General features: G+C 38.1%; 1 protein-coding gene across 4 annotated transcripts in view; it reads left to right on the top strand.

Moving 5' to 3' along the window:
• The window catches only part of AFF2 (ALF transcription elongation factor 2), a 587,559-nt gene that overhangs the window by 352,182 nt on the left and 210,819 nt on the right, over positions 1-24,558 (top strand). For 3 of the 4 annotated variants that reach the window (XM_062183804.1, XM_062183802.1, XM_062183805.1), the window contains one exon: positions 11,718-11,762. The exons of the other annotated variant lie outside the window; for it this stretch is intronic. In XM_062183804.1, the coding sequence (XP_062039788.1) occupies positions 11,718-11,762 (45 nt within the window). The remainder of the gene's footprint in view (positions 1-11,717; positions 11,763-24,558) is intronic. 4 annotated transcript variants of the gene reach the window in all.

Below are 24,558 nucleotides of genomic sequence, written 5' to 3'. Positions count from 1 at the left end.
GATCTCCACGTAAAGAATTTTGAAACTAGACCCCTACAATACACCTTAGATAGAAATCCACTCAAGATGAATCAAAGACCTAAACCTATGACCCAATACAGTCAAATTACTAGAGAATATTGTGGAAACTCTGTAAGATATTGGCAGAGGCAAAGATTTCTTGTGAAAGACCCCAGTAGCACAGGCAATCAAAATCAAAATTGAAAAATGGGATTATATTAAGTTAAGAAGCTTCTACTGGCCAGCGACATGACTCACTAGGCTAATCCTCCACCTGTGGCACCAGCACCCCAGGTTCTAGTCCCAGTCGGGGCGCTGGTTCTGTCCCGGTTGCTCCCCTTCCAGTCCAGCTCTCTGCTGTGGCCCGGGAGTGCAGTAGGAGATGGCCCAAGTCCTTGTGCCATACACCCACATGAGAGACCAGGAGAGGTACCTGGCTCCTGGCCTCGGATCAGCACCATGTGCCGGCCACAGCGTGCTGGCCACAACAGCCATTTGGGGGTGAACCAACGGAAAAAGGAAGACCTTTCTCTCTGTCTCTCTCTCTCTCACTGTCCACTCTGCCTGTCAAAAAAATAATGAAAAATAAAAAGAAGCTTCTGCACTGCAAAGGAAACTCAGCAAAGTGCAGAGGCCACTGTGAGAATGGGCGAAAATATTTGCAAACTACACTACAGATAAAGCAGTAATATCCAGAATCTATAAAGAGAGAAAGAACTTCATCAACAATAAAACAAGCAACCCAGTGAATAAATGGGCAAAGCTTCAGCCCTTTTTCAAGACAGGAAATTCAATTGGCCAGCTAACACCTGAAAAAATGCTCCGGATCACTAGCCATCTGGGAAATGCAAATCAAAACCACCATGAGGCTTCACTTCACTCCAGTTAGAATGGCTTTCATACAGAAATCAACAAACAACAAATGCTGGTGATGATGTGGTAAGGAAATGCACCCTAATCCACTGTTGGTAAGAATGTAAACTGATACAGTCACTGTGGAAGACAGTATGGAGATACCTCAGAATTTTGAATATAGATCTACCATGTGTTCCATTCATCCCATACCTGGTAATTTACCCAAACAAAAATAAATCAGCATCTGAAAGAGTTCTCTGTACTGCCATGTTCATTGCAGCTCAATTAACAATAGCTAAGATATGAAATCAATCCAGATGTCCATCAGCTGTTGACTGTATAAAGAAATTCTGGTATATATACACTATGGAGTATTACTCAGTTGTAAAAAAATGAAAACTTGTCATTTGTAACAAAATATATGCACCTGGAAACCATTATACTTAGTGCAATACAACAGTCCCCAAAAGACAAACATCATATGTTTTCCCTAATTCTGAATAACTTTATAGAGTATCTAAATTGTCATGTATTGGAGTGAAATAGACTTTTTGACATTCAATGATCGTGTATAGCTTTTGTCTCTTCTGCTGAGGAACGGTGGTTATTTTTTCTTCATATAATTTATTTAAATCTTTACTTAGTGTATGGTCAACCTTATGATCATTAAGTAAACTGAAAATAGAAAACAAGGACATTTATGAGAATAGGTAAGGGGTTTAGAGATAAAGAACAAAGGATTATGTAAGCAATATGTGGCTTACATGAAACAGACCCTATGTGCACATCATCTAAATCAAATTAACCTGTAGGATAAGATTAATAGCTCAATTTGGACACTCCTTAGACAAATATCTGTAGGTTTTGCTCTTGGATGCTTTACTGGATTTGTAGGGATAATTTGTTCTCATTTGTCAAGAGTTTTATTTTATTTGTATCAGTTATGTATTTTGCTTGCACCTAGAACAACATGTCTGCTGGGTGTCTATCCCACATAATTCCACAGCTCAGAAATAATTAATACATGGTTTCTATGTGGTTGTGAGACAAACTAAGGTCATTGGTACCATGAATATTCTGTCCAAGTTAATTGGTAAAACACTAGGCTCTACAAACAATGATGCACCATGCATCACTCCTCCTTTGGTCTTCAGTGCATAATGCAATGGACTTGAGACACCCTAGAGAGTGACCTTCGCTTTATGGCATACACTGTCTCAAGGTATGTTTTTTGCCGAGAGATTTTCTGAAAAAGTGCCATGCCTTTCCATGAGCCAAGAGTTTCAAAGTGTCCCATAAATGCTAGGTAGTCAGGCTCTTGGGGTCATCTCTTTCAAGCTAATTAAAGATATTAAGTAAGGCCCAGAGGAAATTTACAAAACAGGAACTTCTTGTGTTGGTTCTATTGATTTTTCTGACAACAGAGAAGTGAAACAAAGTGTGTTGTTTTCAAATAAAAGCATCAGGAATAAACTAATTTTAGAGACCAATTTCCTAGACACACATACAAGTTGCACTCTAGTGGAAGCTGGGATATAGCCAGAGATAAGTAACAACTCCAATTGCTTTATAAAGCAAGAAGCCTAAGAGCCAGGCTTGAATCATTTTTTTTTTATAATTGAACAGAATGGTTATTTTGCCAAACCTGCCTTCTCAAATATAATATGAAGCCATCTTCATGGTAATCAAACTATTACTCTGACACAGTTTGCTTATTGGGAGACCAATCTGAGATTGATGACCTGAAAATGGAGGTTGCATTTCAGTTCATCTGAAATGCGAACAAAGTTGACAACCTATAGCTACTGTGGTATATTTTTTAAACAAAATCAGGCACCTACATCGACCTCCTATTTACATTTCTTTGAGTAGCAAAAAAAATCACAAATAAGCTATCAAGAAACACATTTCACAGCAGGCAAATTAATTGGTTTTACAGTATTTGAATGGAGGGTTTGTCAAATAAAACATGCCATGACAGTTAATAGTGTCTTTTAGAGCCAGAAAATTATTGGCTTATTTGTTACTGGATAAAAGTAAGGCAAACATTTTGTATTAGGAAGTTTTAATGTGTTTAAAATCCTCATTAGGGATTAATGGACATGCTTGCTTAGCATTGTGCTTCATTAATTTGAGGCTAAACAGTTATTTCTGTGTTTCAATTTCAGTGTTGTTTCTTAACATTTTTTACTTCTCTTTAATTAGATCTTAAATTTGAGTTTGGTCTCTACAGCACTGGAGATGTAGAATTAATTAATGAGATTTATAAATCTAATGGACATGAGTTATTCCTAGCTATCATTTCATTTTAGTGAACAGTTAAACCACATGTAAGTGAGCATAGATCTAAGAGATTTCAGAAGCACAGAAAGAAATGTGAACTTCCCTGAATATAGTTAGTAGTGTCATTTTGCATTAATAGATTAAAAAATGTTTTAATTAGAGTTCTAAATAATAGGGGAGCTGGTGAAGATTTATTTCCCATGCACAGAGCTTCTTCTTTAGGATCATCGCAATCAAAGAAGAGTGATTGTAACTCTGTGTGTGGAATTGCAGTCTCATCCACTGGCAATTAGGACAATCTTAAATACAGGGTTTAGAGAGTCAATAAGGCACCAGTGGAGCCACTTTCTATCAAGTGTATTCTGTTGTCACATTGTTATTGAGGGCACGGGTGTGTAAAATTTATATAGTCTATCCCACTTACATTACTTTAAGGGGAATTTAGCTAAAAGAAAATAAAATCGAAATCTGAGTTTCTTATTTTAAAAGTCATTTAAATCATTAGCTATGTCCTTAGAGGAAGACTAGTGATTTCTTTAGGGTGATGAATTTTGAATGTCAAAGAATGACCTTTCTTTTCTAAGATTTTCAAAAAAAATAGCCAAAGATACATATTTAAAAGCTTATTCTGTAAGTGGTGTCATAGCCCTTAATTTTAGACCCCACGATATGCTTTAGGCAATGTCTTCAGAAACTATGGGAAAAACTTGATCTCTTGCTTTTTTTTTTCCCAATGAGCAAGTGTTTGTATCTTTCTATCTACTACACATAGATTGTTTTCACTGCAGATTTTTGATGCTAATTGTTAAATTCTACATACTTTTCCTGTTATCCTAACAGAAGTTTTTAAATGCATAGGAAATGAAAAAAAAAACTATTTTACATACCAACATGAAGCCAAAACTTATGTGATTAGTTGTAGATGACATGTAGTATACATGTATTTATATACCTCCTCTATAAAACAGATTTTACACTTTAGTCATCCTAAAAATTAAAGTGAATTGGGAGACTACTTACAGTACCTTTTGCTAGTTGGCCATACAGCACAGTATACTGTCTATCACATGCCATGTATTACAAAGCCAAACATGAATATTCCAGAGTAGCTACTGGGGCAGGAAGAAAATCTGGCAAGCATAGGGTTACAGAAAGCTAGAAAAGAAAGTACTTTACAGACAAAGTGGCAATTAATTAAGATGAGGATTCAGAATCAGCCATTGGTTTTGGCAAGAACTACGTTATTGGCTATTTCAGCAGGATGGTGGGTATGTAGATCTAATTTGGCGTCAAGGAGAGAGAGAAAAAAGCAGCTCTTGTGAAAGGGAGGAGAGAAATGGTATAATAGAACATGGGGATGTGGAGGTCAAGGCTTTTGTTTTGTTTTCATAGGGATGATGTTAAGGCATATTTATACACTGATGGGTATAACTCAGTGGAGAAGGAAAGAATATTGTAGAAGAGAAAGTAGATGATTGTAAAAGCAAAGTCCTTGAGAGGAGAAAGAGAATGAGGACACAATTGGAGAATATGGCCTTAAAGAGGAGCACTGATACTTCTTCCTCTAGAGTAGAAGGGAAGGTAGAGTGCCTAGATGCATTAAAGATGGGGTTGGATAAATTAAAGATGAAAAGATGAGGTGGTACTTGTCTGATTGAAGCTGTTTTTCTCTATGAATCATGTGGTCAGGTCATCAGCTAGAATGGGAAGTTGTTAATGGAAAGGGGTATGGTGAAAGGAAAGATGGGAAATACTTTTCTTCAGGAATAGGAATAAGGACCATGGGGTTGCTGGGGGAAAGTACAATAGAACTATCTGGCAGTTTTGAAGGGAGATAGATGGAAAGAAATGCAGTGTGAAACAGAGGGAGACAAGAGTAGAGGATCTGGGCTTGGAGTATCTGGCCAAAAGAGATTTCATGGATGGAGCATGAGTATGAGAAGTGGCTGCAGCAGCAACCAGAATGACCTCCCTGACCAGCCCCAGGGACCAAAAGCAAAGCATCCTTACAAGAATGTGGCTCAAGCCTCCAGGGACTTCCAGAAAGGTTTCTGGTTTACTGTGGTAATATTTCTAGATGTGTACTTAAAAATCTCTCTCTCTCTCTCTCTCTCTCTCTCTCTCTCTCTCACACGCACACACACACTTTCTATTTATAGCTTACTCTTCTATTGAAACTAGTTATTAGACCAAATAAATGAACAGTGAGCTAATGGCTATTCAGAGCCCACTGAATTAAATACTCTTCACTTGAAATTCCATCTGCCATTAGATCCTCTCAGCTGATGATGGGTCTTTCTGCACATGCATTCTGCCATTGCCCATACCTAATGCAATCAGTGAAGAGATATCCTCATAATGAAGCACATTGCCCACCCTTCCCCAACCCCTCCCACCCTCACCCCCTCTATTGTCATACTCCATCAAGTCTCATCTCTAGCCTCCTTTGTCACCTCCAGTGAGAACCAGCAGATGGAGCAACAGCCTGAGACTCTATACACTGACCTCCTACCTCAGATATAATAATTAGCCACATTCATAAGATGTCATGGGGGGCCAGTTTAACAAGGCAACCAAACTATCTCCTCAGTGGTTCAATAATTTAGAGCCCTGATGCCTTTCTAAGGGTCTTTGATGGAACTTAGAATAGAAAATGCTAGTGGAGAGTTAACATGCACCCACTTCTCAGCTAAGGTACTCTTATATACCTCACTTCAATTCGACTTCACAAAAAATCCTACAAGTACATTTTTAAAATTCCTCTTACGTTGATAAGGAAATAGTGACCCAGAGAAGTTCAAGTGGCTAGCCAAAATGTCACAACAAAAATGAAGTTTCAGAGCTGAGATTTAAATTCATTTCTATTGAGCTTTGAAAGCCATATCCTTTCTACTACCCATTGGAGCCCCCAGAAAATACAATAATTTATCTCATGTTTCTCAAATATGCAAAAGTTAGTTGCTGCCTCTTGGTTTTTCAGTTTTAATTCCATGTATAATTCTCTACAAAGGGTCATTTTCCATATTTGGCTTAAAATGGTATATATTAACATGGCACATGTTAGGTTGTTTTACATGGCATTTTTTAACCATATGACTTCCTTAAAAATTGGCCATACGCAATATTTTAAAATAGATATCAACACTTTGGATACCCAGGCCCTTTGCTGCATTAAAATGAAATTGGAAGATGCGCTGGTTGGCTGTACCATATAACTGTTGTGATTTTTTTTTGTTTTGATTGAAGTTGTATTACCTGAGGAATTCTGTCTACAGCTTATATAATATTAATTGTTCCCAATTTAATCATAGACTCATAAATACAAACTTGAATAGGGATGGGCAAAGGTAAGACAAGAAGTAAGGGACACATAGATGTGAGCTATATTTTTGGTTTTCCAGATTCTGGGTAGGAGATAAAGACATCTCAAAAGACATGCAGATAAGATCTTCAGAATTATGGCGGTCCTATATTTTTATAAATGGCCAATGATAGAGATTAAAAATGTAAAAAAGTCTGAAAATGTTTGTTAGTACAATATCACAGGCTGTTTTCATTTTATCAGTAATGCATATCAAGGAAGCTCTGTGTCCTATAAATCAATCATGTGGATGACTGTGGCAATTTGTTAATGGAAATACAAATGGAATTAGCTTGGAAGTTACCATACGTGTTAGTTGATATTGCTTAACTAGGCCCAGTTATTTGATTTGCCATTAAACTTGCAATCTTTAAGTTTTACTTTGAGAATTCTGTGTCAAGATGGAATACACCTAGGATACCAGGCTTTGATGGCCAGGTTTTGTGAGATTACCTCAGGATAAGTTTAGATTTAAAAATGACGTCCTTTCTCTCACAATACCTTAGTAGCAATGTACCCATAGGAATTCATTGAGCTCCTCTGAGTTAACCATGCAATGATTTTTTTTAATGTTTATATTAATCTCTATGTTTTACATTAATGCTTATGTCTCAATGCCACAATTAGGATATTTTTGATATCTTGTGTTGCCCTAATTGCCAAGAAGTATGCTCTAAGCTAATTTCAGAATGATGATAGCATCCTATGAAAGTCATTTATTGTTGCTGCAGTTAACTGAATATTTGATGATTTAAAGGTACCCTGATTTTTTAAGATGTGTGTTAATCATTTCAGATGATCTGAATATGGTCTTTCTGGTAGTTTCATGGGGTGGCAAACTGCACCATCAGATGCAGAGAGAGTACACTTATGAGGGCTCTGTCAACTCACCACCTGCCCAATGTGTGCCTCCCTTCTCTAGCCCTCATAGGACCACCTCTGTGCCCAGTCTAGGGCCATAATTGAGAGCACAGCCTCCCCTATGCTTTACGCAGCTTGCTTTCTACTCCAAGAGTAGGAAGGGAGAGGGGAAATGTGAAAGGAAACTGTGCCTCTGAGTGTCTAACTTGTGCTTTGTGGACTATCTGAATACTCAAACGTGGATTTATAGGGAGGAGAAAGTGGCTGGAGAATTAAGTGGCAGCTTGGCAACTTGACAGGCAACAGTCCTAATCCTAGGGCCTCAGTTTCTTTCATTCACACCTGTGTGAGTGGCTCCTACAGAATGATTGCAAGAGGTGTGGGTATGTGTGCCTGAGAGGGAAGGAGATCGTAAGAGGTCAAACTTTGAGGCCAAACCTCAGCCATAGTACAGCTTGCTTCCAGTGCACAGTAACTCTTAGCACCATGCAGCAAGGGGCTCAGAGACTGAAGTGGCCTCAGGTGGTCCAGCCACTTGTCAGCCATGTCAAACCCTTGGCCTCTCACTTTCATATGGAATGAAGACTACAGTGGGGCCCTTGCTGACTGGGAGCTTCTACGGGACATGGCTCTGTCCGTGAAGCTGGTAGGTATCATTTTCCTGCCACCTAAATCAGATCTCCTGTTTGGTATTGTCTGTTTTTCCAGTAAGTGACTTCCTCCTGCCCCATTTGCATGGAGCCCTGAAGGCAGAAATTACGCTGTGTTCAGTGTTTAAATCCTCTTCCTTGGCACCATCCTGAGCACAGTGTGAGTTCAATCAGGATTTGTTGTCTAAAGAAATAAATGGGAGAACTGATGAATAGGCGGACTGGGAGAATGATTAGGATCCTATTACCCTTGTCAGGACTACCTTACAATGTATGTCCCATTGGGTCTTTAATTGTTTGTTTTCCTGTCCCATCTAGACATTTAACTCTGAAAGAAAGGGACCAGGTCTGGAAGTTATTTGTCTTACCAACTTCTCCATGTCCAACACTGTTCTAGGCACAGAGGAAATGATTGCTGATCCATTAAGAAACACTTTCAGGAAGCAGAAAAAGCATTCTCTGTTCCTAAGTAGTTGTCTCACGGAGAAAACAGCTGTGGAGCTGAAATAGATGCTTTTGCCGAACTACTGACTGAATGTGAATGTTGGATTCCAGTATTTAAAAAAAAAAAAACTATCAGAACACTGGATGTGGATGCATATTGATCTGACTGCTCTTATCTGTAGAGTTCTCCTCAGTGCTACCAACTCTGATAGTCATTATTAGATTTTCTACATAGCCCCAGGGAACACGATTCTTCTGTTTTGACAGCATTTCCTCCCATATGGAAATGGACAATTATAGTTCCAGGTGTAGAGATGATATTTGCAGTTGGCAAGAGTGAGTCAGAGCTCAGCTTGAAAAGACAAGAAGACCAGACTTTTAATAATAGAAGTAATGAAAACAAGAGGACAAGGGGTAAGAGAGTGACAATGTGTGATGGTTACAGAAATCCTGTGAGAGCCGAACCAAAGAGGCATTTTATTTTATTTTATCTTATTTTACAGTTGGCAAAACTGGAACTCATGGGTAAAGTTACTAAGTTCTGTTCTCAAGTTGTAGGGCCAGGACTCACACACAATTGTTTTGAATCATAGGCAAGTGCTTTTACAATGTCTGCATGTCACTGTTATTTTTCCATCTTTAATTTAAAAATTAATATTTGATGGGTTTGTATGGAAAAAAGAGAAAAAGACATTTTCAAGAGACTGGGCCATACATTTTTTAACCCTGAGCAGCCCACATTCATGCAATGCAGCTGTCATATTGAAGATTTAAGCCTTTGTTACTATCTTTTTGACCTTTGTGTTTAGGAAAGATATTTGTTAGAAGTTCAAAAACTGTCTTGAAAAATACAGTTGCTGCAACATTGAACAATAGAATGACATTTTAGTTGCTGTTAATAATTACCAGTTGAGTTCTATAATACTGTAATATATTAGAGGAGTGTCTTCTAGTATATGGTGTACAAAATAGTCCTTCTATGGAATAGTGATGTTTGTTAATTGAAAAAAAAATAAACTGCAACTAAAAACCCAAGGATTTAAGGGTCAAGAATGTTGGTACTGTGCTGCATTAAAATAATGAGATGGGTGTCACACAGCCTTTGATTTGCATCATGGATCACTGCGAGCAAGATCTGGATTGCACTTAGCTGGATACAGAATCTCTTATTTTGCAGAACTAGTTTCCATGGGATGATGTCCTTTGTAGCACTTAACACAGTTATAGCTATGTATTAGCTATGTGATTTGTGTTTTATATATATGCCTTCCCATTTAGCCTACAATTCCATGAGGGAGGAAACTATGTCTCCTTTTGTTTTCCATTGTATATCTGCCTAGCACCAGCTTGTTAGAACAGTTCTTGGATCTGTTGTTAAATGAATGAATGAAATGTGGTAGCCCAAATCACTCATGGTTCCCTATCAGGTTCTTTAAAATGTAGGCCTAACTAGCTTTTTGGGCCTTTTCTTCTACTGCTTCTTCTACCCAATATTTTATAGTATTATTTTTATGGGAAGGGTAATTGTATAGCATGTCATTGAAACTGAGAAATATTTGAGTATGAAAGGGGATTCTATAAATAAATGTGCCTGGATACCAAGTGTAAACTGGAAGCATACTAAGTAACCCAGGATGGATCACTCCTCATTATCCATGACTCTGTCTCAACCTGCCTCCCATACTTGCAATTTAATGCTCCCTCGAGGAGAGACTCTTACATATAGAAGGTATTCATTAAATACTAGTTGAAAATAATGTGTGTAAAGTCGTTTCCTGTGAATTGAAGATTTGTTGCATTTTTTATTTTATTTTTTTTTTGGACAGGCAGAGTTAGACAGTGAGAGAGAGAGAGAGAGACAGAGAGAAAGGTCTTCCTTTTTCCGTTGGTTCACCCCCCCAAGTGGCCGCTATGGCCAGCGCGTTGCAGCCGGTACACTGTGCCAATCCGAAGCCAGGAGTCAGGTACTTCCTCCTGGTCTCCCATGCGGGTGAAGGGCCCAAGGAACTGGGCCATCCTCCACTGCACTCCCGGGCCACAGCAGAGAGCTGGACTGGAAGAGGAGCAACTGGGACTAGTACCTGGTGCCCCAACTGGGACTAGAACCCGGGGTGCCAGTGCCCCAGGCAGAGGATTAGCCTAGTGAGCCGCAGCGCTGGCCAATTTGCTGCATTTTTTAACATGTACCTTTTGAAGCTGAAGAAATCAGGTGCCATAATCTATTCACCGTTTCCCCATATATAGTTGTGTTCATTCTGCAATCTATCAGAAATAGATTACAAGACCTGAGACACAGAGATGCTGTAGCAGTGTTCCCTTTTGTCTCCTAAAGCAGTGAGTGAAAGGGACCCATCTTTCTTCTTACCAAAACAGGAGAATTATGGAAGTGATCAGATTGCAATCCTGGAGAGAATGCAGGTGTGAGGGGAAGACTTAGGGACATTTAGGGTATGCTCATAACCTGCACAGGCAATGTTCAAATCACAGACATTTCTCCAGTTGGTTGCCCCACTCTCAAGTCCTTCATCATGCACTGTTTTGCAGCAGGTGTCTCACACTGACATTTAGCTTTTTGCCCTCACTGGCTCTGGAGCCCTTGGAGGAAAGGGCCATGTGCCTGACATGGATTAAACCCTCAGTACATTTCTGATATCGACTTGAATTTTGATTGGCTAGGAAAGTGTCAAATTGCAAAAGATGGCTCATGAGATTCACGGGGTGTTTCTGAGACTCTTCCTAAGTGCCAAATCAGGCATGCAATTTACACAGGATTTCAGCCTTAATGTTTAGAATAAGATTTGTAGGCATCTGGTTGGACTCCCAAGTTCAAAGAGAACTCAGTTGAATCATAGAAGTGTTTTACATTGGTTTCATGTTTTTTACTGAATAATTTGCTAAACCATGTCAGAAGGTTGAAACATCCTTAAAAATTACAAGGTCAAGCTCCCTTTTTGGATAGATGAGCCAAAAAAAAAAAAAAAAGCCCATGGGGAGGGAGTATAACTGAGTGTCCTACAACTAATAAATGAAAGAATAAGGAGTCATTTTCTTTCTGCTCCCTGCTCCACATTCTTACTGCTTCATTAAGGTAAAACCAAATTGGCCATTCAGATAGTTACTGCTTTTCATTTAATAGAGAAAAGTGTTGATGGCTACATTTTTTCCTTCTTTAAAATTTGTCACACAGTGTAATGCTTTATAGAATAAGCATCTCTGAAAATAACTAGATTGTTTTTAATTTTTTTCTGTTTATTTTGTTTTAGGTAAGCATTCCCAGTGATCCAAGCTGTGTTGAAGAAATCTTGCGGGTGAGTTTAAAACCTTCATTTCTGTGCCTTCTAATAAAGAAGTAATCTATCTGCTTAATCTGTTTATAGTAAGATACCTCCTGTTTCGAGGAGTATCATTATGGGAAATCCTTGTATTCAACTTTGAGACTTTTTTTTTCTTATACTACCTGTCTCATCTCTTGCCTGTCCTCTTGTCCATCATCATATCAAGAATAAATGAAAAAAAAAGAAGCCTTCGTCCTATTCCTACATCCTTCCCTATGTTCCTTTATTGATTTTTTAAAGATTTATTTATTTATTTGAAAGGTGGAGTTACAGAGGCAGAGGCAGAGAGAGAGAGAGAAAGGTCTTCCATCCATTAGCTCACTGCCCAAATGGCTGCAACAGCCAGAGATGGGCCAATCTGAAGCCAGGAGCCTGAAGTTTCTTTCTGTTCTCCCATGTGGGTACGGGGTCCCAAGGACTTGCACCATCTCCTACTGCTTTCTCAGGCCATAGCAGAGAGCTGGATCAGAAGTGGAGCAGCCTGGACTCAAACTGACACCGCACCACAGGCAGCAGCTTTACCCACTATGTCATAACACCAACCCTTCTAAGTTCCTTTGGAATTTTGGATGAGGGCCCATCACCTTCTTTAAGGAACTTTCTCTGTTCAAGAACCATACCCTAAATCTTCACATTTCTGCTTTCTGCTTTCTGGGGTTTTAACCTCATTGCTATCTCCCAATACACTGTTGATGTACCATAATTATGGAGATCGTGGCTTATAATAGGGGGATGAGATATGGGGTGGGGAGAGGGAGAGATGTTTGGAAATGGTGGCATATTGTGGGAAATGTTACTTATGGGAGTGAATTGATACATGGGAATGGCCTGGAGGCAGAACAAAATTGAAAAACTGCCTATCACCTCCACTGAAGTAACAAATCCAAAGGAAAAATCAAAGCAAAACAAAAAAAATATGTATCTACCTACTACCCTAGGTATTGGCATCATAGGCCAATATGGTATCTCAAGAACCGGAATCATAGGAATGAATCCCTGTCTAGTATCACCATTTGTCACTTCTGTGACTTTGGATAGATGGCTGTATCTTTCTGAATCTCCCTTCCATCTCTAAAGAGGACAATAATAGTTACCCTTCCTCTCATATAGGTGTGGGTAGCAATGTGAAAAACATGCAATTTTTTTAATCTGGAAAAGAAAACAATTTGAGTGCCAATTAAAATTTTTTGTGTGCTTTCCTCACTGACTAGTCACCCCAACTCCTTCCTGGGCCCCCACTCCAGTAAGTGCCTTTGCAGCAACCCAGTGTTCAAAGCAAGTCCTGTGAAAATGCAGCCTAAGGAGTAGTAAAGAGCAGAAGCTTGTTTACTCTCAAGATGGCCTGCCACCAATTTCACCTTGTGTGAATATTTGTGTATCTATTTTCACCCAAGGACATTACTATCAACTATTAAAAGATGAGTCACATCATTCTGGTCAGAGATGAGACTGTATGGATTTCACATGTGTTGGCAACTTTTGTATTATTAAAGCCCAGCAACCCTTCAGTCATCTGCCCCTAAGACCTCTGGGCTCAACTGGAGGTGGGGGGCTGTGGTGAAATTCAAAAGTGTTATCCACTCAGCTGATTGTTCCTTCCCACTGGGTGGACACTAGGAAAACAGATTCAATCCTTTCTCATTTCTTGGCTGCATTTCTTTTTTTTTAAACTTTCATTTAATAAATATAAATTTCAAAAGTACAACTTTTGGATTATAGTAGCTTTTCCCCCCCCATAACCTCCCTCCCACCCACAACCATCCCATCTCCCACTCCCTCTCCCATCCCATTCTTCATCAAGATTCATTTTCAACTATCTTTATATACAGAAGATCAGCTTAATATATACTAAGTTAAAATTTCAACACTTTGCACCCACACAGATAAACAAAGTATAAAGTGCTGCTTGAATATTGGTTTTACTGTTAATTCGCATAGTACAACACATTAAAGACAGAGATCATACATGGGGAGTAAGTGCACAGTGACTCCCATTGTTGATTTAACAATTGACACACATATTTATGATGTCAGTAATCACCCGAGGCTCTTGTAATGAGCTGCCAAGGCTATGGAAGCCTCTTGAGTTCATGAACTCTGACCTTATTTAGACAAGGCCATAATCAAAGTGGAAGTTCTCTCCTCCCTTCAGAGAAAGGCACTTTGATGGCCCGTTCTTTCCACTGGGATCTCACTCACAGAGATCTTTCATTTAGGTCATTTTTTTTTTTTTGCCACAGTGTCCTGACTTTCCATGCCTGAGAAACTCTCATGGGCTTTTTAGCCAGATCTGAATGCCTTAAGGGCTGATTCTGAGGCCAGAGTGCTGTTTAGGGCATCTGCCATTCTATGAGTCTGCTGTGTATCCTGCTTCCCATGTTGGATTGTTCCCTCCTCTTTAATTCTATCAGTTATTATTAGCAGACACTAGTCTTGTTTATATGATCCCTTTGACACTTAATACTATCATTATGATCAATTATGAACTTAAACTGATCACGTTGACTAGTGAGATGGCATTGGTACATGCCACCTTGATGGGATTGATTTGGAATCCCCTGGTATGTTTTTAGCTCTACCATTAGGGGTAAGTCCGAGTGAGAATATACTGAACTGTACATCTCCTCCCTCTCTTATTTCCACTTTTATATTTAACAAGGATCACTTTTCAGTTAAATTTACACCTAAGAATAATTGTATGTTAATTAAAGAGTTCAACTAACGGTATTAATTAGAACAAAAAAATACTAAAAGGAATAAAGTAGTAAGTTCTTCCTTGACAGTCAGGACAAGGGCTAATCAAGTCATTTTTTCTCATAATGTTCGTTTCACTTCTACAGGTTTCCTTTTAGGTGCTTGGTTAGTTGTCACTGATCAGGGAGAACATATGATATTTGTCCCTTTGGGACTGGCTTATTTCACTCAGCATGATGTTTACTAGATTCTTCCATTTTGTTGAAAATGACCGGATTTCATTGTTTTTTACTGCTGTATAGTATTCTATAGAGTACATATCCCATAATGTCTTTACCCAGTCTTCTGTTGATAGGCATTTAGGTTGACCAATGTCTTAGCTATTGTGAATTGAGGTGCAATAAACATTGAGGTGCACACAGCTCTTATATTTGCCAATTTAATTTCCTTTGAGTAAATTTCAAGGAGTGGGATGGCTGTGTTATGTGGTAGGGCTATATTCAGGTTTCTGAGGAATCTCCAAACTGACTTCCAGAGTGGCTTTACCAGTTTGCATTCTCACCAACAGTGGATTAGTGTCCCTTTTCCCCCCACATCCTCGCCAGCATCTGTTGTTGGTAGATTTCTGTATGTAAGCCATTCTAACTGGGGTGAGGTGAAACCTCATTGTGGTTTTAATTGGCATTTCCCTGATGGCTAGTGATCCTGGACAGTTTTTCATGTGTCTGTTGGCCATTCGAATTTCCTCTTTTGAAAAATGTCTATTGATGTCCTTGCCCCATCTCTTAAGTGGGTTGTTTGTTTTGTTGTTGTGGAGTTTCTTGATCTCTTTGTAGATTATGGTTATTAGTCCTTTATCAGTTGCATAATTTGCAAATATTTTCCCATTCAGTTGCCTCTTCACTTTCCTGACTGCTTCTTTTGCAGTACAGAATCTTCTCAATTTGATGTAATCCCAACTGTTGATTCTGGCTTTAACTGCCTGTGCCTCTGGGGTCTTTCCAAGAAATCTTTGCCTGTGCCTATATCATGCAGGGTTTCTCTGATGTTCTCTAATAATTTGATAGTGTCAGGTCATAGGTTTAGATCTTTAATCCATGTGGAGTGGATTTTTGTGTAAGGTGTAAGTTAGGGGTCTTGTTTCATGCTTCTGCATGTGGAAATCCAGTTTTCCCAGCACCATTTGTTGAATAGACTGTGCTTGCTCCAGGAATTGGTTTTAGATCCTTGATCAAATATAAATTGGCTGTAGAGGTTTGGGTTGATTTCTGGTGTTTCTATTCTGTTCCATTTGGTCTATCCATCTGTTTCTGTTCCAATACCATGCTGTTTTGATGGAAGATAACGTTGAAAGACATGCAAAACTCCAGTCTAGACAGTATCCTTGTTTATCTTCTGTTTCTCCTCTGGGTAACAAGCATACATGAAGTCAGTGGTCTTAACTCCAAAAGCTATGCTAGAACTGTCTCAAAATCAACATGTAATGTGTCACAACTAGAATTATCTACTGGAGAGCAGTCTGAGCCTGGTGTCTAGGTTGTTTGCATAGTGACTGAATTAAGGGAGTGAAGTGAACACCTGTCAGAGGTAGTTGACTCCGAGCTTCTGGAGGTGCCACTTAGAGAAACAACAGAATTTCAGTTAAATGTAGAAAGAGGTGAAGGAGATTGCCTTAATAATCTCATAAAAGCTAGCACCCTTTGAGAAAGTAACAGAAGTCCTTCTGTTGTTCTTGAAAGAGAATCTAGGGAAAGATCATTTTCCCCCATTTTCTTGAAGGGCTAAAACTCGTGTAGAATTCTCATTTTTTTCCCAATAGCACCGTTAATGAGTGAGCTTTGCTTTATTGAAGAATGAAATGTTTCATTCTCATGCTTGGAATAAAAATAAGCTTTCTGAAGTTTATGTTCCAAATTTTATGACTAATTTTTATAGACCACATTGCATGTCACAACAGAGTTTGCTTGCTGGCCTTTTTAAAAATCACCCATTCATGTTACTGTTGGTTTGAAGGCCTTGGAGGCCTGTGGATAGTTCCACAGTAAGTCTGTTTGTTGCTCTGCTCTCCATCTGCCTCCCACTTAGGGAAAATAATATTTTCTGTTTCTTTCTACCTATAGTTTATTCCCCTCCTTGCTTTTCCAACTAAACAGCATTAAGGGCAAGATCATCTCTCCTTGCGGAATCCAAGGAAGGAACATTAGCCCAGGAGCAAGACAAACTGGCTTCCAGTTGTTCATGAGAGGCCCTTTGCTTCTTAGTTGTGTGGCTTGTCAGTCTCTCCATCAAAAAATGTGGGCTAATTATCCCCACCTCCATCTCACTGCTCACATTCAGTCAAAGAATCTATACTGTACACATTGTTTGTCTGTGTAACATGGGAATCTTACACTGTTTACTCTCCCAACTTTCCCACCTCCCTCATCTCCCTTTCCTGGCTCAACAGGAAGACACACTTCATCTCACACTGGAACTGACTTCTCTTTTTAACCAAGTATAACACAACCAGTCCCTTACCACACTTAGTCCCTGAGTACCCCAGGCAATGGAAATAAATTTGTCTCATGCATTTTACTTTGGACTCCTTTCTCAAAATGCTGTTCAAATTCAACCCAGTTGGACTTCTTTAAAATTCCCACTCATCATTTCTCTGACAATAGACTCATTCTCCTTCAGATCAACACCTACACTTCTCTTTCTTTGCACTCCTGGTTTTGGTAAAGTACTGGAGCCTACATTGTCTGGTTTTCTAACACTTTCCTTCTTGCCCTCATGCCCTTGCAGGTGCAGTCACATTATAGCAAGCTAATTAAATCTTATTTCCCTATAGCAGGTGTCTGCTTTTCAAAGTACTTGAAATTCATTATATCTTATTTTGATTGTAAGAAATAAGGTAGTTCCTTATTATTTCAAGAAATCAAGTTGCTAAGAGGTCAAATGACCTGCAACCAAAGGTGGGGTTAGTATGTGGCAGGAGTAGAAGAGAACCTGGTTTTTGTTTTCTAAATCTAGTGATTTTTTGCTCTACACCCAAGTATCAACCATCCTATGACAATCTTAATGTGTGAATCTCATTTGAAAATGTTTGCTTCAGACTGCAGCTGACTTATTTCTAGCTACTTTAACAATACCAGCAAACCAACATAATCTGAGCAGATACTAGAGCTGCCTTCTTGCTATCTTTTAATATTTTCAAATCTCATTTTGTTTGGTAAAAATGAACAATAGCAAACTTACTACTACTAATAAAAGAAATAATAATACAGTACTGCCTACTGTATGCCAGGCACAACCCTTAAGCACATTTTGTCTTTGAATTTTAATTACTCATATTTTACAGAACTGGAGTGAAAGCTAGAGAGGTGAAGTAATTTTCCCCAGGTCACAGTCCTCAGGCCTGTGAAAACCATCTTGCTAGCCATTTCTTGTGGTCCTGTTGGCTTACCTGAGTCTACCTTTGTTTAACACACTCAGTTCTATTTTATCATCAACATTATGCTGACATAAGCCAATAATTCATTTCAGTTTTTGTTGTTTCCTCAATTTGTGCAAATACAATTATGTTAAAATAAAGTAGTTTCTCAAACCAGAATTTACCAGGCTACAACACCTTCCCACCAGCCTGACCTCCCACAAAATGAGCTGTGTAAATTCAGATGTCTTACCTACTTGTCATGCATATTATTGCTTATTATAGATTTTACAAATTTGAAACTTAAAGGCAGTAATCTGTGCACGAAAGCCCAGCTTGTGTACTTGCTTCCATCAGCATGCTATTTACTCTTTGGAGTCAAGCTCCTCTCGAGTGCAAACAGAAATGAAAAATAATAACAACTCTGGCCCTAGTGATGGCATTTGGCAGTTATAATACATCTATCATATGAGGGATTCCTAGGCTGCTCCTATATAATAATACAGGCACCAACAGCAGCTTCCTTTCTGAGCTCCTTGGGGTTTTATGGGTCCTAGGGTCATCATTTTTGTAAGAGTTAAGCCAGCAAGAATAGCATGCTCTAAATGCTATAAGCTAAGGATGAATGTTCAATGATTATTTGTTTTGCAGTGGCATGGTTTATTTGTTCCTAGTAAGAATTTATTTGAAATGTCAACAAACTATCAATTAAATCCTATATAAAGTAAAAAATGCAGATAGAGTACTTCTCTTAGATTTGATGCTGAACAGATTGTGTTTCCTTGCAAGGTACCTTCCATAGTTGATAATTTCATAGGCAAACATCTGTAAGGAGAATTCACTCTTCATGAGGGATGCTGAATTTGCTAGATAGGATTTAGGATACTTGATTTTATAAACTATATCTTCTTCCATATTTATCCCTGCCATGTGCATCAGGTTGGCAAACACCTTCATGAACTCCTCTTTTTTTTTTTTTTTTTTTGACAGGCAGAGTGGACAGTGAGAGAGAGACAGAGAGAAAGGTCTTCCTTTTGCCGTTGGTTCACCCTCCAATGGCCGCCGCGGTAGGCGCGCTGCGGCCGGCGCACCGCGCTGTTCCGATGGCAGGAGCCAGGTGCTTATCCTGGTCTCCCATGGGGTGCAGAGCCCAAGCACTTGGGCCATCCTCTACTGCACTCCCTGGCCACAGCAGAGAGCTGGCCTGGAAGAGGGGCTACCGGGACAGGATCGGTGCCCTGACCGGGACTAGAACCCGGTGTGCCGGCGCCGCAAGGCGGAGGATTAGCCTGTTGAGCCACGGCGCCGGCTGAACTCCTCTTTTTGATTGCAGTATAATCTGTGTTTACAGCTTTCTAAATTATTAGGCAATTCTACCTATTAGGTTTATATTTCAGTTTACAGTTTTTGCATGGAAACAACTTCCTAAATAATTACAGGACAACCACATTCAGTACTTTTTTTTAAAAAAAAAAAAAAGCTTTTAACAAGAAAACAAATGAAAAATTCCATTTTATGAGTGAGGAAAAAAGGATCAGGGAGCAAAACTGTTCAGATAATATGTCTGAAATGAAATTTGATTACACTATCACAACTATGCAGCATAATTACACACCTTTCAGTAGACTTTCTTTTATAAATTTAACCAATAATTAAGCAATTGATTTTATGTCCTGTCAAATTAATGAATAAATAAGGTTTAAAGTGGAATCATGCCAATGATCTTCTATATAGCTGCCTTCAATAGTCATTCTTCTGGAATCTTTCAAAAACATCTATCCTATTCTTTTAAAAGTATCATTTCTTGAGATAATAATATAGTGTTCCATCTAAGGAAGTTAACAGTTTCTAAGTATAATTTAGACTACAGTTAATGTTAACATTGATGGAGTCAAACAAATTAACTAACTAATGATTTTACCCTCTGTTAGTCTGACGACTAGCTCTTACCTAATGACACTGGGAAATATGTAAATTTTCAGCAGGTGAAAATGCCCTTGACTGGGTAAATTATAGGGAGTATTACCTTTTCTGTAGCTAATTCAGAGCACTAATGAACTTAATACATAGCATGCATATGTGAGGTGAGCTATTCATAGAACCAAATTAGCCCATAAGAGATATTACTCATTATTTGCCTCCCAGTAATCAACACAGAAGATGCTAAATCTAATTATGACAACTATTATGTGAACAATGTAGGTAAGCAATCCAGTGTGCTTCCAAATGCACTTAGAGCCTGTCAAGCAGTTTAAATATTTTCATGTGGAATCTGGGTTTTGCAGCTAGTAAATGAGGTGAATTTTAAATGATTTTACAGACGTCACTGGGAAAGTGAGTAATGTGAGTAACGAGTTGAGTGGCCTAGTGAATCATGGGAACCTGTCAAATTTGGGGAAATGTCAGGGAGAAGATGATGTCAAATACCAGTACCTTAGCAACCCGGCATTTAGCTGTCCAGGGAGTGAACAAGAGTAGCCCCTTTAAAATAGCTGAGTAGATATGAATCCCTATATATCATAGGTGTGCTATTAAAAAAAGTCCGTTTTCTGTAATCCTGATTCTTCTTTTAAATATGGTGATTTATTATTTTCTATTGAATTAAATGAAAACATGTGAGAATTTAAGCCTTGTGTAGAATTTACACCTGCTTCCTGTATCGTGGGTGGACAGAGAGAGTAATGAAACAATGGATTGCTTTGTCAAAAAGCATTGTAAGCTTATCTGAAATAAGTAATAGTTTCCAACTGTGGTTTGAGAACCAGCCTTTTTGTCCTGTGGGTGCTAATGCGATTGCGATGGGGGTGGAGAAGTGATAATACCAGGAAGTTAACAAATCCACTTGCATCTGTATAAAAGGAAAACTACCATCTCTGGATAATGCATTGAGAAAGCAATCTCTCAGATTTAAAAATCCATTTGGTAAGCATCTTCCAGTTTTGAATTGAAAGAATAAAAGCTTTGCCTCTCTTCTTGTAGATCACTAGAAGTGTTAAGAAGAATGAAACAAATAAATTTGATCTCTGCAATTGATTCATCTTAAGGCATCCATAAACCTAGGCCACACCTGATTTTGTGAAGGTCAAACAGGGAAGAAGCAAAGAGGTGATTTCCAATGTCAAGGATGTGGGGCATAGCTTAAGAAACACTGATTTTTCAGGAAACTTGGAACATCATGCAAATCAAAAGCAATATTGGAATAATAGGAATGGGTGCAAAGGTTAGAAATGAGAGCTTTTGTGGACCAAGGTTGGGACATATCTGGAGAAGAAGAAAAGCAAGATTAAATTATAAATTGCATAAATAATACATATTTATTGAAAGCACTTTGTTGGTGAGGCAAATTAGAAGAATGTAATGCTGCTTTTCAAATAGCCTGCAAGATAGGTTTCTATTGGTAAGACGGAAGTAAAAGTCAACTCCACAAAGTCACCATCCTTGCATTCTGAAGAGAATTCCTGCTAGACATGAATTCAGACACAGTCATAACTGGTCCTAAAATAACTCTTTTTGCTAAAAATTTAGTAATAATTAAGAAAGGAATCACCAAAATATCTATGTATACATATACACAGTATGTGAAAAAATGTATCCCCCCAAAATATTGCTGTGACTAACATATTGGTATGAATTTATGAATTTGTTAAAACATGAGGAATATTACCTAATTTTATCAGTGATAAAAGAGCTCAAAAATGGTATTGAAAAGTAGATAAATCAAGAGGTAAAACTGATGAATTATTAACATAAAATCATTGCAATTTATGTATTCAAGGTGTATTTTTCTTAAAATAATAACAAGAACAAATAGGTTATTTGTCACTTCACTGAGGAAAGAGAAGGAAGCATAAATACATAAAACAGGCTAATAAAGATAAACAACCTAAGGTACACAGAAAATAAGAGGATTGTAGTTGCAAGAGAGTAATCATGAGTTATTGTACAAGTAAATATAAGTAGCTCGATGAAGTAGATGATCTTTCTCATGAAATATAATTGAATGAAACAGATTCCAGAAAATCTAAACAAACATTTCCATCATGAAATGAAGACTCAACCTATCCTTTAACAAAAGCATCAATCCCAGATGGGATTTCATGGGGAAATTCAACCAAATTAATAAGCGACAATACAACTTAACTGTTATAGAACATAGAACAAAAATGCGAAGTATTTTTAGAAATGCCAGTCTAGCATATAATATTGATATCAAAATATGACAAAAATAGTACACAAGGAAAGAAAATTACAGATTATCACTTATGAATATTGATGTAAAGTTCCTTAATGAAATGCCAACAAACACAATCAGAAAGAATTTTAAGGGGTAAGTACCATCACCAAGTGATTTTATTCCAGGATTTCAAAGCTGGTTCAATACTAAGAACTCCATTAGTATAAATCCTTTTATGAATTAAATAAAAAAGGAAAAGTACATGATCATCTTTCTAGATGCTAAAAGACAATTGACAAAACTCTACCCCATTCTTGATAAAATAGAGAAAGACAGAAAGATCATTATAGTGATATCCATCTCAGCCCCAAGAGCTACTATCAAATTACATGGAAAAACTCTAGAAGTTTTCTAATTATAGTCAAAGAAAACACTAAATTTCTTGGTACCACTATTACTTAATATGGCTCTGGAGGTTAGCCAAGACAATTAAACAAAATAAAGAAAGAGGATATATTAAAATGATAGAGATGTTAAAATGTGGAGGGGTTGTTACCTGTAGAAAGTATAGATTTATAGTATTTTTTGGAAGCTTGAAGAGAATTAACCAAACACTGTTATACATAATACAATTATGCATAATACTGTTATGCATAAAAACACAGTTATGCATGATTACAATTCAGCAAAGTTGCCATGTGTAGTATATAGCATATATGCTTCATATATGAAGCAGCCAACTATCCAGATATAGTGGACAAAAAGATTCAATTTATACCCTATGAAATAATTTGAAAAGAAATGCGTTAAATATATATGAATAAGCTACATCATTATGAGGGACACCAAAGTATATTTAACAACAGGAAAGGCACACCATTCTTAGGATGACATTTCTGTTCTCCCTATGTTAATCTTGGATCCTTACTTCATGCTATATAATATTATTTCCAGATGCCTTAAAGATTAAAAACAAAAACAAACAATACTAGAAATAAATATGGGAGAATTTAAATTTTTTTTCATTCTTAGTCCAAGGCTTGAGATGAGTCTGCAGTGCAGGAGGCAATTGTAAAAATTAATAGGTTTGAGGAGATTGGAGGAGGTTTAAATGAATCATTGAAAGAGAGAGGGAGGGTTAAGGAAACATACTAAGATTATGAGACAATGTAAATACTCTAGTTGATATTGTAGACATTATATTAAGGCATGTTCCAATCTGTAGATTGTGTAACTTTCTCCAGCACTTCTAAACTCATTATTCGGAGGACACTGACTAATGGGTCAATGACAGCCTGGAAGCCTCAAAGACATTGAATAAATTTCCCCAAATCACATACTCATATAATCACTGAAGTGATTGACACAGAATTGAACCCCAGGTAGGCATGGATTCAAAGTTCGCACCAATAATGATACCAAACACTTATGCAGCAGTTTTTTGCATTTAACACTGTTCTAAGAATTTTGTGTAGTAACTCATATAATCACCACATCAGTGACAGAAAGTAATTACTGTCATCATACCCCTGTTACAGAAAATGAAATAGAAATACTTTAAACTTACATGACTTTTCAAGTTCAATAGCTGACCAGTGGCAGAAACAATATCTTAAACCCAGGCAGCACAGCTCCAGAGTCCATGGGATTCTAACTATTAAACACCCTACCTTACAAAATTAAATACAGAGATGAAGGAGTAGATTTTAAATGACTACTGTAGGGTTCAGCCCCTGACCAAGTAGATAACAAAGAAGTTGTGAGAAGTTGCTAATAATTCTACAAAACCAGGATAACAGTTTACTAGATAGACCAAATCTAATAAAATGAAATTCCATAGGCATATTAACTGTGTGATAATATACTTGAGTCCACAATGTTTAATGTAGACAAGAAAAAATTTAGCAGTAACGTATATACTGACCAAAAATCTATTAGTAGCAAAAAAGTACCTGGAACAGGAGTGGCAAATTTTTCCTATCAAGGTACAGATAGAAAATAGGTATGTTTGGGGCCGGCGCCATGGCTCACTTGGTTAATCCTCTGCCTGCGGCACAGGCATCCGATATGGGTGCTGGGTTCTAGTCCCGGTTGCTCCTCTTCCTGCCCAGCTTTCTGCTGTAGCCTGGGAGGGCAGTGAAGGATGGCCCAAGTACTTGGGCCCCTGCACCTGCACGGAAGACCAGGAAGAAGCTCCTGGCTCCTGGCTTCGGATAGGCACAGCACCGGCCATAGCGGCCATTTGGGGAGTGAACCAAAGGAAGGAAGAACTTTCTCTCTGTCTGTCTCTCTCTCTCTGTCTATAACTACCTGTCAAATAAAAAAAGAAAAAGAAAATAGGTATGTTTGGCATTTTAGGGCATATTGCCTCTGTCTCAACTATTGAAAAATGTTATACCCTGAAAGCATTCATAGACAATATGTAAAAGAATGGTTGTAACTGTGTTCCAATAAAACTCAACTTACAAAAACAGGCAGTGGGTCATTTT

This window comes from Lepus europaeus, chromosome X, assembly GCF_033115175.1.
Source record: "Lepus europaeus isolate LE1 chromosome X, mLepTim1.pri, whole genome shotgun sequence".
In the NCBI taxonomy this organism is placed as follows: Eukaryota; Metazoa; Chordata; class Mammalia; order Lagomorpha; family Leporidae; genus Lepus; species Lepus europaeus.
This window is presented reverse-complemented; position numbering and strand designations above follow the sequence as displayed.